Source organism: Bos taurus, chromosome 25 (genome assembly GCF_002263795.3).
Source record: "Bos taurus isolate L1 Dominette 01449 registration number 42190680 breed Hereford chromosome 25, ARS-UCD2.0, whole genome shotgun sequence".
Classification (NCBI taxonomy): domain Eukaryota; kingdom Metazoa; phylum Chordata; class Mammalia; order Artiodactyla; family Bovidae; genus Bos; species Bos taurus.
In genome coordinates, this window is record NC_037352.1 from 13772850 (window position 1) to 13786909 (window position 14060).

General features: G+C 43.5%; 1 protein-coding gene across 3 annotated transcripts in view; it reads right to left on the reverse strand.

Annotated features, from left to right (window-relative positions):
- The window catches only part of PDXDC1 (pyridoxal dependent decarboxylase domain containing 1), a 54859-nt gene extending 41013 nt beyond the window's left edge, over positions 1-13846 (reverse strand). The window contains exon 1 of one of the 3 annotated variants that reach the window (XM_010819286.4): positions 13750-13846. In XM_010819286.4, the coding sequence (XP_010817588.1) occupies positions 13750-13773 (24 nt within the window). In that variant the 5' untranslated portion in view covers positions 13774-13846. Of the gene's footprint in view, positions 1-13343 lie in introns of all 3 variants that reach the window. The other 2 variants (XM_059881189.1, NM_001101859.2) reach the window with 2 other exon arrangements.
- Positions 13847-14060: the final 214 nt, after the last annotated feature.

Consider the following 14060-nt stretch of genomic DNA (forward strand, 5'->3'; position numbering starts at 1 on the left):
TATTGGAGCTTCAGCATCAGTCCTTCCAATGAATATTCAGAGTTGATTTCCTTTAGGATTGACTAGTTTGATATCCTTGCTGTCCAAGGGAAGCGTCAATTCTTCAGCACTCAGTCTTCTTTATGGTCCACATATGGTCCTGACATCCATATATGACTATTAGGAAAACCATTTATCATTGACTATACGGACCTTCATTAGCAAAGGGATGTCTCTGCTTTTCAATATGCTGTCTAGGTTTGTCATAGCTTTCCTTCCAAGGAGCAAGCATCTTTTAATTTCATGGCTAAAGTTACCATATGCAGTGATTTTGGAGCCCAAGAAATTAAAATCTGTCACTGCTTCCATTTCTTCTCCATTGATTTGCCATGAAGTGATTACATACATTACTCCCTAGCAAACTCAAAGTTACAGAGTTAGCAGGCTTCAGAGCCAGAATTTAAAACAAGGTCCGAGGATTTCCCTGGCGCTCCCGTGGTTAAGACTCCAAGCTTCCGATGCAGGAGATACAGATTTGATCCCTGGTCAGAGAACTAAGATCCCACATGCCTTGAGGTGTGGCCAAAAAAAAAATTTTTTTTTAATAAAACAAGGTCTGAATTACTCTAGAACCACTGCTCTTAACCACTAGGCAATACTGCCCCTCAATTTCATCAAATAAGAAAACAAAGCAACTTACACTTCGAAAAAGCTCTTGTCTCAAAATCATAATTAGAGTTAAGTAAGGTCTCATTTTAAACGTAATCCTTGTTTGATTGATGTTTTCACCTAGATAAATGTTAGTTTATCAGAAGACTCTCCCTATGGGCCAAAATCACTACAGATGGTGACTGCAGCCATGAAATTAAAAGACGCTTACTCCTTGGAAGGAAAGTTATGACCAACCTAGATAGCATATTCAAAAGCAGAGACATTACTTTGCCAACAAAGGTCCATCTAGTCAAGGCTATGGTTTTTCCTGTGGTCATGTATGGATGTGAGAGTTGGACTGTGAAGAAGGCTGAGCACCAAAGAATTGATGCTTTTGAACTGTGGTGTTGGAGAAGACTCTTGAGAGTCCCTTGGACTGCAAGGAGGTCCAACCAGTCCATTCTGAAGGAGATCAGCCCTGGGATTTCTTTGGAAGGAATGATGCTAAGCTGAAACTGCAGTACTTTGGCCACCTCATGCGAAGAGTTGACTCATTGGAAAAGACTGATGCTGGGAGGGATTGGGGGCAGGAGGAGAAGTGGACAACAGAGGATGAGATGGCTGGATGGCATCACTGACTCTATGGACGTGAGTCTGAGTGAACTCCGGGAGCTGGTGATGGAGAGGGAGGCCTGGCGTTCTGCGATTCACGGGGTCGCAAAGAGTCGGACACGACTGAGCGACTGATCTGATCTGATCTGATGGGTAAAATTTCTGATCTACAACAGCCTCAACTAGATAATCATAAACTTATTACCCAAACCAGAGCATATTTAAGAGTCAAGGCAGTACTATTAATAATTAAGCCAGGACAGCAGGTACAAACTGGGACAGTCCTGGGCAAACCAGGATGTACAGTTACCCCAGCCTTCACTACACTGTTTACTTCCCATCTTAAATCAGTATTCCACGTAGTGAAGGCCAGGCCAATGTTTGCAGTGCTGGCTGTTCATGAGTTACAAGGTAAAACCAAAGACAACAGATAATTCAAAAGCAGTGCACTGCAGTGCAGGTACTGCCCATGGCACTCTTCTCAATGCTCAGGATAGCACAGTATTGTTACGAGACATCTTTTCCTACCTATAAACAATATATTTTCCCTCATTTAAATCTTGAGTACAGGGGCCTGATTAAAAATTGGGGGCCAACTAGAAACAATTCCTGAAAAAAGGCCCTTTTATTAACAAAAAAAGCAACAGAGTCTAACCATCCCCCCCCCTTTTTTTTAACACAAAGGGGCTGCTTCCTCCAAAAGTTTATTACATAGATGAACTTACTGGACAAGATAGGGATATCTTTGTCTCTAAGACAGAGTTCAGGATGAAGGAGGTTAGTAGGCAAGAAGACACTTGAGGTTTTTTAGACTCCTTATTGTTGCTGTTCAGTCGCTCAGTCATGTCCAACTTTTTTCGACCCCATGGACTGCAGCACGCCAGGCTTCCCTGTCCTTCACTCTCTCAAACTCATGACCATCAAATCAGTGATGCCAGCCAACCATCTCATCCTCCATCATCCCCTTCTCTTCCTGCCTTCAATCTTATCCAACCATCAGGGTTTTTTCCAATGAGTCAGCTCTTCACATCAGGTGGCCAAATTATTGGAGCTTCAGCATCAGTACTTCCAAAGAATATTCAGGGTTGATTTCCCTTAGGCTTGACTGGTTTATCTCCTTGATGTCCAAGGGACTCTCAAGAGTCTTAGGGTGGCAGTGGTGGTTCAGTTGCTAAGTAGTGTCCAACTCTTGCGACCCCACAGACTATAGCCTGCCAGGCTCCTCTGTCCATGGGGATTCTCCAGGCAAGAATACTGGAGTGGGTTGCCATTTCCTTCTCCAGGGCAAGAGTCTTATACAGCACCACAATTCAAAAGAACCAGTTCTTTGGGGCTCAGCTTTCTTTACAGTCCAACTCTCATATCCATACATGAAAGTGAAAGTGAAGTCTCAGTCGTGTCCAACTCTTTGCAACCCCATGGACTATCTAATCATCCCTTTTGCAGTCAGCTGGCGTTTAGTCTGCTTCCTTTCCATCATCTTTTCTGCCGTCTTGAAGCAAACCAACCCAGGCTGAACATGAATGTGGTATTTCAAGATGCTTTTCTAGGGAAGGGCCCTGCAGCCAACACGCACTTCTGTGTTGGATTCCTAGGGTCTCCACTCAACTGGTGTCCTTCAGCCCTCAAGAGGCTTGAAGCAATTATACTGTTTAAAAAAGGAGCCCAAATGTGCAACAAAGCATATACAGAGTGTGTATATCCACTGGTTCACTTTCTAATTACAAAACCACCACATGTACACTACTGAAAATTCAGAATCCGTTATTAAACTGTTACCCATTAGACTGCAAATTATAAATTATATTTCAGCTACGGCTGATTCTGTGTAATGAAGTGGATTCCATATTTTTGCTTCAATTATGTCTAACAGAGATGCATGGCATGGCTTAATGCAATTTCAAAGCTCCTAAGGAGAACCATTTAATTGCTCATATGGTAACTGTCAGAGAACCAGACAGCTCATTTTGTAAAACAAGCCCTGCCATTCATTCTTTTATAAGCATTTTTTAACAATGACTTTTATACTGGTGGATTTCCATCACTTTCAGTGTGGGATATTAAAATAGTCTGCCACTATCAAAAGAAGAAATAGTATATATGTAATGTTAAAATATCAGTAAAATTCTCACAACTTAAATGTTAGAGGGAAAAAAATTGAAAGTCAAATGCAAGATAAAATAGTAAAGGAGGTCTGGAAGTAACTCTCAACTTTTCAAAGTTGTAGTAAACTAAATTTATTTGGAAGATAAATTATTTGAATTAACAGGGGAAAAAAATACTTATTTTTGCCTCTGGCTAGAATTATATCAACTCAGTTATGAGGTAATACTCCTATTATTTGGAATATGTTATATTTATCATTTTATTCTATTTCATTTTTCTGAAAAACTGCTGGTCATGATCTGCTAAATTGATCTGACATCTCATATATAGGATGTAACCTGCAGTTTAGGGGATGGGGACTCACACCATTTTAATGGATGTCACTGAAAATTCATATCCGGTAATTAGTAACAGAATAAACAATCATTTGTTAATAGACAAATTTTATTAACTGAGAAGTTGTTTGTAATAACCTTTCAAAAATGGACACTACAGCAGCAGAAGAAGAAAATCCCAGGGCCAAAGATTTGGGAACCACTGCTCTCCAGGGCTTCCCTGATGGCTCAGAAGTTAAAGAACCTGCCTGCAATGTGGGAGACATGGGTTCGATCCCTGGGTTGGGAAGATCCACTGGAGGAGGGCATGGCAACCCACTCCAGTATTATTGCCTGGAGAATCCCCATGGACAGAGGAGCCTGGTGGGCTACAGTCCATGGAGTTGCAAAGAGTCAGACATGACTGAGCAACTAAGCACAGCACAGCTCTACATAAATTTTTTTCAGCTTTCAAGGTGCTTAATTGAGCCCTTGAACACATTTTGTTCAATTAAACCAGCCCACCAAAGTGTGACCCAAAATTATATTATTCACTTTCACATGAAGGACAGAAATAAAGGACAGAAACGATATGGACTTAACAGAAGCAGAAGAACACACAGAAGAACTATACAAAGATCTTAATGACCCAGATAACCATGATGGTGTGATCACTCACCTAGAGCCAGATATCCTGGCGTCCGAAGTCAAGTGGGCCTTAGAAAGCATCACTACGAACAAAGCTAGCGGAGGTGACGGAATTCCAGCTGAGCTATTTCAAATCCTAAAAGATGATGCTGTGAAAGTGCTGCACTCAATATGCCAGCAAATTTGTAAAACTCAGTAATGGCCACAGGGCTTAAATGTCAGTTTTCATTCCAATCCCAAAGAAAAGCAATGTCAAAGAATGTTCAAACTACTGCACAACTGCACTCATCTCACATGCTAACAAAGTAATGCTCAAAATTCTCCAAGCCAGGCTTCAACAGTATATGAACCATGAACTTCCAGATGTTCAAGCTGGATTTAGAAAGGCAGAGGAACCAGAGATCAAATTGCCAACATCTGCTGGATCACTGAAAAAGTGAGAGAGTTCCAGAAAAACATCTATTCTGCCTTATTGACTATGCCAAAACCTTTGACTGTGTGAATCACAACAAACTGTGGAAAATTCTGAAAGAGATGGGAATACCAGATCACCTGACCTGCCTCCTGAGAAATCCGTATGCAAGTCAGGAAGCAACAGTTAGAACTGGACATGGATCAACAGACTGGTTCCAAATCAGGAAAGGAGTAGGTCAAGGCTGTATATCGTCACCCTGTTTATTTAACTTATATGCAGAGTACATCATGCGAAATGCCAGGCTGGATGAAGCACAAGCTGGAATCAAGATTTCCAGGAAAAATATCAATAACCTCAGATACGCAGATGACACCACCATTATGGCAGAAAGCAAAGAAGTAAAGAGCCTCTAAATGAAAGTGAAAGAGAAGAGTGAAAAAGTTGGCTTAAAACTCAACATTCAGAAAAGTAAGGTCATGACATGCGGTCCCATCACTTCATGGCAAACAGATGGGGAAACAGTGGAAACAGTGACAGACTTTATTTTCTTGGGTTCCAAAATCACTGCAGATGGTTGACTGCAGCCATGAAATTAAAAGATGCCTGCTCCTTGGAAGAAACACTATGACCAATCTAGATGGCATATTAAAAAGCAGAGACATTACTTTGCCGACAAAGGTCCACCTAGTCAAAGTTATGGTTTTTCCTGTAGTCATGTTTGGACTGTAAAGAAGGCTGGGTGCCGAAGAATTGATGCTTTTGAACTGTGGTGTTGGAGGAGACTCTTGAGAGTCTCTTGGACTTCAAGGAGATCCAACCAGTCCATCCTAAAGGAAATTAGTCCTGAATATTCATTGGAAGGACTGATGCTCAAGCTGAAACTCCAATACTTTGTCCACCTGATGTGAAGAACTGACTCATTTGAAAAGACACTGATGCTGGGAAAGACTGAAGGCAGGAGGAAAAGGGGATGACAGAAGATAAGATGGGTGGATGGCATCACCAACTCAATGGACATGATGAGTAAGCTCCGGGAGCTGGTGATGGACAGGGTGGCCTGGCGTGCTGCAGTCCATGAGGTTGCAAAACTCAGACATGACTGCATGACTGAACTGAACTGATGTGACTATACACAACTGCCAAAACTCAAACTGTGTGTTTTTAGTGCATATAAATTGTTCCTTAATTTTTAAAAAAGGAGGGCAAATTGATTGAGTTGACTGAAAAGAAATATTCAGCAAATAACAATACAAGTGGTGACAAAGTTCACAAACGGTGTATGAATAATGGCTATTTTATAAATGCAGACCTAAACCTTCAACATTTGCATTAGACACTTTAGTGACTTTTTTAAGTCACTACACAGACATTACCACAACATCGTAAGTCAAGCGTGGTGGTGGTGGTGTAGTCCCTCAGTCATGTCCAACTCTTTCAATCCCACGGACTGTAGCCTGCCAGGCTCCTCTGTCCATGAAATTCTCCAGGCAAGAATACTGGAGTGGATACTCAATCTCTTCTCCAGGGGATCTTCTTGACCCAGGGATCAAACCTGGGTCTTGTGCATTGCAGGCTGATTCTTTACTGCTGAGCCACCAGGGAAACCCAAATCTACTACAATTAAAAACAAACAAACAAAACACTACCTTTCTTCACTACTCTTCCTCAAGGCAGTCAGATAAAACTCTGAATTAATGTTTTTAACATTCCACCTACTCTTCAGCTTTCCACAGCTTTCTAAGCAGGTTTAATCCTGGATAGTGATAATCATGCAAGTATCAACTCTCCAAACACCATACATTTTCCTCCCAGGTGAAAACATAAGAGATAAACATAAAGAATGCCTGCTGTCTAGCACTAAACAAGTACCCCAAATACTACATATCTCTGAGAAGCAGAGTTTCTCAGCAGCAGCAGCTGCTCCACAAACACAGCTGTTCCTTACGGGTTAACCATGAGGGATGACAGGGACCCTCCAAGAGGACAGAGCCCCTTGCAAACCTGACTTTCTCACTGGGGCCTCAGTTTCTACCTTTCTAAATACTTTTATGTAGTGCCAACAGAAAAGAATTTAATTAAGAACCAGGTACTTTCATCTGTTTGTCTTTTAAAAATTGGACACTCTTGGAAAATCTTTTCTTTTTAACTATCATAGACTCTATGCGTGAGTGTGTGAGAACATGAAGACATCCTGTACTTACTGGCTCATTAAGCAAAATATTTTAGTTGAAAAGGGATATACAAATGTTGCATAAGGTGTTAGTATGTAACCTTACAAATCCCTCAAGAAAAGAGGCAGAAAAGAACAGACAGAAAAAAGAAGGGGGCAAAAATACACAAATAAGGGAAAAAATCTGGTATCAGTAGGGATGAAACACAGTGACACCAGATCAAATCTGGCATCAACAGATGTATGCATGAGGAAAAAGGGCCATCAATTCACTGCCATAAGATACATGCTGGGCAGGCTTCCCTGGTGGTTCAATAGTAAAGAATCTCCCAGCTAATGCAGAAGACACCGGTTCGATTCCTGGTCTGGGAAGATCCCACATGCCACAGAGCAACTAAGCCCGTGAGCCACTGCTGAAGCCTGTGCACCAAGGGCCCGTGCTCTGCAACAACAGAAGCCACAGAGGTAAGAAGCCCGCACAGTACAGCTAGAGAACAGCCCCCTATCGGCGCAACTAGAGAAAAGCCTGCTCAGCAAGAAGACCCAGCACAGCCAAAAATAAATACATAACTAAATAAAAAAAAATTTTTTTTAAGATACATGCTGGGAAGACCAGGGATCCAAAAATTTCAAAAACTGTATTCCAAGAGACTACTACTTCCGGAGAATCAATTCACTTAGACATTTTATCATGAGTGCCAATAACTACAAGGAAGGAAAAATACCACAACAAGCAAGCTCTAGTTCTAAAAAGTTTACTAGTTTATTTGGAATCACATAGAATCACATACTTAACTCTAGAACAAAAAAGAAAACCGCCTGAAGAAAAGCATGCTACAGTCACCTGAAAAAATAAGTCACTGAGACATGCTTCTTTAAGAAGGTGTTTCCTAGGACTTGGTTGGGGGATCACTTCAGAAAGATAAAGATATCCATTGCCCTTATCAATACAATTACTTCCAAAACTGAATTGGAATTATGCAGATTTAATGTTGTCAACCTTATCTTAATAAGAATTCTCAGGAAAGGAAACCATCAATTCTTGAAACCTCTATGTATCTTTAGGCCTTTACTGAGTAAAACTGTGACTCTGTTTATCTGCTAATATTCAGCTATTTCCAGGGGCCAAAACCAGCAGTTTCATAGGACTCCACCCAATACCATGCCTAGTCTAATAAGCAATTCAGTCTCACTAGGTCATGGAAAGCCTTAGAGCAGCAACATGTTCAGTGTCACTGAGTTGCACCTTCAAATTGAAGGGTTTAGCTTGCTGTTTCTACTTTTTATGCATATAGCAAAAAGATCTTAGAAAAGTTTACTGCCCCTCAGTCATTTGAAACTCAATGCCTTTTCCACAGGCATTAGAAAACATTTTTTAAAAAGTAGATAGGGCCCCAGGCTGGACTCAAGAACTATCTAACATTAAGGCAGCTAAACACTTAACATTTGCCACAGAGGAAACAACAAAAACAAAAACTACTGTGACAGTAACAGAAATTAAACAAATATTAAACTCAGAATAATTTTACAGCCCTTAAATATTGTTTGGAGAGAATGCATTTGATTTTAGCTAGATAAATTTCTGAAAGGAAGTTCTGGATATTTTCAATGTGATTGGAGGCATATAAATAAATATATATATCTTTTAATATCTGATTTAACTTCAAGAGACAAAATGGCTTCTTTTCTCTTAATTTATATTCTACCAGCACTAACATTGGGAGCTTCCCTGGTAAAGAAGCTGCCTGCAAAGCAGGAGACCCGGGTTCAATCCCTGGGTAAGGAAGATCCCCTGGAGAAGGGAATGGCAACTCACTCCAGTATTCTTGCCTGGAGAATACCATGGACAGAGTCTGCCAGACTACAGTCTGTGGGACTGCAAACAGTCAGACACAACTGAGTGACTAACACACACTTAAGCAGTAACATTAGGCACAAATATAAAGCAAAAAAAAGCATTATATTTACATTTAGAACAAACCTAGAAAAGTCGTGATTTTGAACTAAGTATTCTACCTAAAGAATCTCTTCCACGTAAACTTTCCCGCCACTCACTCAATGCCCTTTGTTTCTTAATTCCTGTGCTTCTTTTCATCCCTCTTCGCTATACAAAGTGCTTCCCTGATAAATCAGTTGGTAAAGAATCCACCTGCAATGCAGGAGACCCCGGTTTGATTTCTGGGTCAGGAAGATCCCCCGGAGAAGAGATAGGCTACCCACCCCAGGATTCTTGGGCTTCCCTTGTGGCTCAGCTGGTAAAGAATCTGCCTGCAATGCAGGAGACCTGGGTTCGATCCCTGGGTTGGGAAGATCCCCTGGAGGAGGGAAAGGCTACCCACTCCAGTATTCTGGCATGAAGAATTCCATGGACTGTATAGTCCATGGGGTCACAAAGAGTCAGACATGACTGAGCAAACCTTGACTTGTTATACAAGGCTTTGCCTAAACTTGTAGGCCCCTTACTGTAACCTCTTCCAGAGATCATATCTTATGCATCTTGTGTCTCTTTCTGAACTCAGCAAAGGGCTTTGACTGTAGATGACCAGCAATAAAAAACCTGAAGTCAAAGTAGGTTTCTGCTCTGGGTGAAAACAGACGACATTAAGCTCAAGCAACTGCTATCTATAATTATAACTCAAAATCCTAGATAAGGTGGAATACCCAGGCCTGGGGACCATCAATAGCTCTACTGCTAACTACTGCACATCTTGAATAAATTGCATCTGAAATCTTGAATAAGCCAACAACCACAGATGTCACAAATGTTTAGGATCAGGAACTTTGCACCATGTTTCCCTGATACCCAGAACTTAATAATCATTTACTGCCCTAGGCACCATGCACCTACATGCAAAACCCTCCATCACAATAATGCGGAGGTCAGCTTTAAATGAACATTATAGGTGATCATCTCCTCACGGAAGTCTTCCTTTTCTCTGTAAGAGTGGGATCCACAAAGGCATATCACAGAAACTGCTCATTTCAAGTTTGAGTCACGGGGGGCTCTTTCTGTGAGCATTTAAGTAAAGAGCAGGGATAAAAATCCCGATAGTTCTTATCAGTAATGATCAGCAATGTTCCCACCATGCAGCTCCTGCTGCTCCTCATAAACAGTGTGGCGGGAACAGAATTTTCCACAATCAAGTCCAAGGTGTAGGGGGCACTTAGCTCTAGATGAGCACAACGATCAAAAATGGGCTTGGTAGTAATTATTTAGGTTAGAAACAGGCTCCAAGTTGCCTCTCTTAGAACCAAGAGTTAGATATACAATAAATAAATTGGCCCCACTCTACCCCACTGTCCAACAGAACTTTTCTGTGGCGATGGAAATGTGCTATTGTCTGGGCTGCGCTACAAACCACGTTGTGACTGCTGAACGCTTGAAATGTGGCTCGTGTGACTGAGGAACTGAATTTTAAACTTACTCAATTTTAATTAATTAGATTTAAATTTAAATAGCCAAATATGGACGGTGCAGCTCTAGATTCTCTAAGTCAGTGATTCTCAACCAGAGGGGATCTCTCACCCCTAGGGGACAACTGCCTCAATTTGAGATGTTTTTGGTTGCCACACTGCGGGGGAGGAGATGCTCCTGGCATCGAGCAGGTGGAGGCCAGGAATGCAGCTGAACACCCTACAGTGCACAGGATGGCCCCCACGGCGGACAATGACCCAGCCCAATGTCGGGGTGTCGAGGAGGAGACGTCTGCTCTAAGTTTACTCAAGGCTGGAACTAAAATAAATGCAAAACAAACTGCAATACACCTTGTCTAAACATAATACCCAGGAAGAATGAGATTTTTTTTCCCAAGCAACAGGCAAAGGTCTGGGCTGTTCTACAAGTTTAAAGCAGCAGGTTTTTACTAACAGGTGTATGTAGGTGTGCTGAATACCTCCATTAAGATCTTCAGCATCAGTGTTATTACTTCCTGTGGCATTTTTTAAACTTAGATCAACATTTTACTTAAACATAAGTAAACATGGTGACACTCGCTCCTTATGAGTTCGACATACAGTATTGACGGTTTGAGGCTCCTGCTCTTCTAGCTTGAATTTCTTGCCCCTTGAATTACACTGGGCTTCCCTTGTGGCTCAGCTGGTAAAGAATCCGCCTGCAATGCGGGAGACCTGGGTTTGATCCTGGGTTGGGAAGATCCCCTGGAGAACGGAAAGGCTACCCACTCCAGTATTCTGGCCTGGAGAATTCCATGGACCGTACAGTCCATGGGGTCTCGAAGAGTTGGACACGACTAAGCGGCTTTCACTTTCACTTTAATTACCCTATCTCTAGTTTTTTCGGACATCGATACTTTCGAATACAAAAAGTGAACTGATATATTGTGAAAGAAAAATCAAGGCAAGGAAAAGGCTCTGTCATCACAGGTTTGCAGTCTGAATATTACTTAAAGAAAAAGCAAGGGTACAAAATTACATTTGGACCAAAGGAAATGTACTGAGTGATCCCATTAAACAATGATAGCACAGTACAGTGTACAGTGAGAGAGATTACTTGAAATTTTAGAGGATGGGTATTAAATAACATTGTGGTTTCTGTAGCTAGTATTAATTATGCAGGGATCAGTTTAAAGGGGATCATTCAGAACTGCTCAAAAAGTTATTAAATTTACACATACTAGCAATGTAGAATTTAACACAGAATCCTCTGTTCCTCAAAGAAACCAGAATAATGTGCACAATACAATGTTTTACTTTGATGCAAACTATTTTTCAGAACACAAAATCCTCAATATTCATATTACAGCAATGCTTTTTCTTTTCTGCCCACTTAGCACCAAGAGAAATTGTTCATTACAAGGAAAGCCCTCTATCGTTTCAAGGAATATAAAAATAAGACACAGTACTAGTTCTGAAAAACTTACATTCAGAATTTCCACACTGGCCAAAGGCAGAGACTTCCAGCCCACACATTCTGAATTCCTAAAAGATCACTGTTTAATTGTTGTGAATGTGCCAGGCTTAAGAGTGTCGGAGTTTAAGCCTGTCGGAGTTTCAGTACCTCTTCAGATATTCATTTGAAGAGTTTAGATCTTTTATCATCAATTAACACTTAGGGAGCAAACACTGCAATAAACTGATCAAATACCAAAAGAGTAGTACGTAAAGCAGGATTCCAACTCACTCTTTCCTAGATTTGCCTGTAATGAACTAATCCTGGAGGAAAACACTCCAGTTCTTTCGGTTTCTAACTGAAATGACACAAAGCTGCTCCCATCTTCTTGATGAAACTGGAAAGGAAACAACACTGAGGGGACACTGTTAGCATCATTTGGTATTCAACCACTGGCGTTTGTATTCAACTACTGGTCCACATACGCTATAGACCCGGGGTTCTCGGTCTTGGCACTACTGATAGTCTCTGGCATGGTGTCTGTCCGGAGCAATGTCGCATGTTAGCGGATTCCCTGGCCTCTACTCACTAGGAACCAGCAGCCCCTCCCTAATTCCTGGTTGTGACAACCAAAATATGTACCCAAACGTTGACCAAATATCCCCCCGGGTGGGGAAAACTGCCTGGTTGAGAAACACTGATTTAGACTGAAAACTCCAAAAAAGACACTGTTCATCAAAAGCCTGGGAAGACTTTGTTCCTAGCCAGAAACATTCACCACAGAGGCAGTGGAAGAAAAACATATTATCTTTGCCCTTTCTTGATTCCTTCCACCCAATTTATGAGAAATAACCAACGTGTAGGGTAAATCACAGTGGGCACGTGAAGACCTCTGGCTCAACTTGTAGTTAACTCCCTTCAACTCGACAGTGACAAGTGAACAAATCTACAGCAGCTGCTGCATTGAAAAAAATGACCAAATACTTGCCAGTTCAAAATTAAAATAAAGCAGTCTTAAAACACTACATCGCCCCTGAACCCCACACAACTGAAAAACCCGGTCAGGACAAGCAGACTCCCAAGCTTAGTAGACAGAAGGACTTCGGAGGCGGGGAGAAAGTCAAGGTCTGAAGGTAGGGATCCGTGAAGAAACCCAAGCTCTGGTTCTCGTTTACCCGCCCTAAATCCGGGACAATTAGAATCCATTTCACATGCCAGAGCGGTCAGCCAGGTACACCACGCTGCTGTTCTCCCAAGAGGAGACCAAAGGAAAACGCTCCTTCCAGTGGTTTTCCGACTGACCCCAGGGTCTCCCTTGGCCACAAAAAGGGGGAACCAGAAAGTTGCGCGGCAGCAGCATCGCCCCAAACGAAATTCACCATCTGCAGAAGCCCCACCTCTTTCTAGACCTCAGGGGTCTTTAAACTACTGCACCAGAATCACGTGGGGACCTTGTTTAACCCACAAATCCCAGTCCCGCCCCCCTGAGGTTCGGACTTCGGGGCTGAAAATCTGGATTTTTTTTTTTCTTAACCAAGGGCCCCAGGTGACTCCAAGGCACGCTAAAGAAGGCAAACTCGGAGACCGCAGACAACCTACAGGTTTGTAGTTGGCTCCGAAACAACTGGGGCTTCATTCCAGGCGCTTCTGGGGCCGCAGGCTGCTGGCTCTGTCATTCGAGAGGGCGAGCCGAGCAGAGGCAGGCCCCAAGGTCGGCCCCGAGGCCCCCGACTGGGCTCCGGGTCGCTCGCAGCCCCCGCACAGAACCCGGCCCCGAAGACCCCTCCCGGTCCACGGGGACCCTAGAGACCCCCAGGCTCCGTGACGTGACCAGGCCCCAGCCGCGAGGGCCGAGACGGACGCCCTCGCAGCCAGGCCACCTCAGGCGGGCCCGTTAGCCCACGGCCCCCTCCCGGGTCACAATGGCAGCTCCCGAGCGGCAAACAGTCGCCCCAGAGGAGGGGGTCTCGGGCCGCCGCGCCACGTCCACCCCCAAGCTACGGACCTTCTTCTCCAGGGACGCGTCCATGGTTGAGGCGGCCGGTGGAGCCCGAAGGAAGCCCGGCAGTCCCAGGCGCTACTTCCGCCTCCCGCGCCCCGCCGCCGTTTCCACGCTGGCAGCGCTGACGTCCAGCGCGCCCGCGGCGGGCAGGGCCGAGATGAGGTGGAGCTGCCCGGCAGCGCCGCCGGGAGGGGAATGCGGGTCTCGGGGTGCAGGGGTGGGGGCGGGGGCGGGGCGCGGCGAAGTGGGGCGGGGTCTGCGTGGGGCGGGGCCTGCGTGGGACGGGGCGCGGCGAAAAGGGGTGTAGGGGCGGG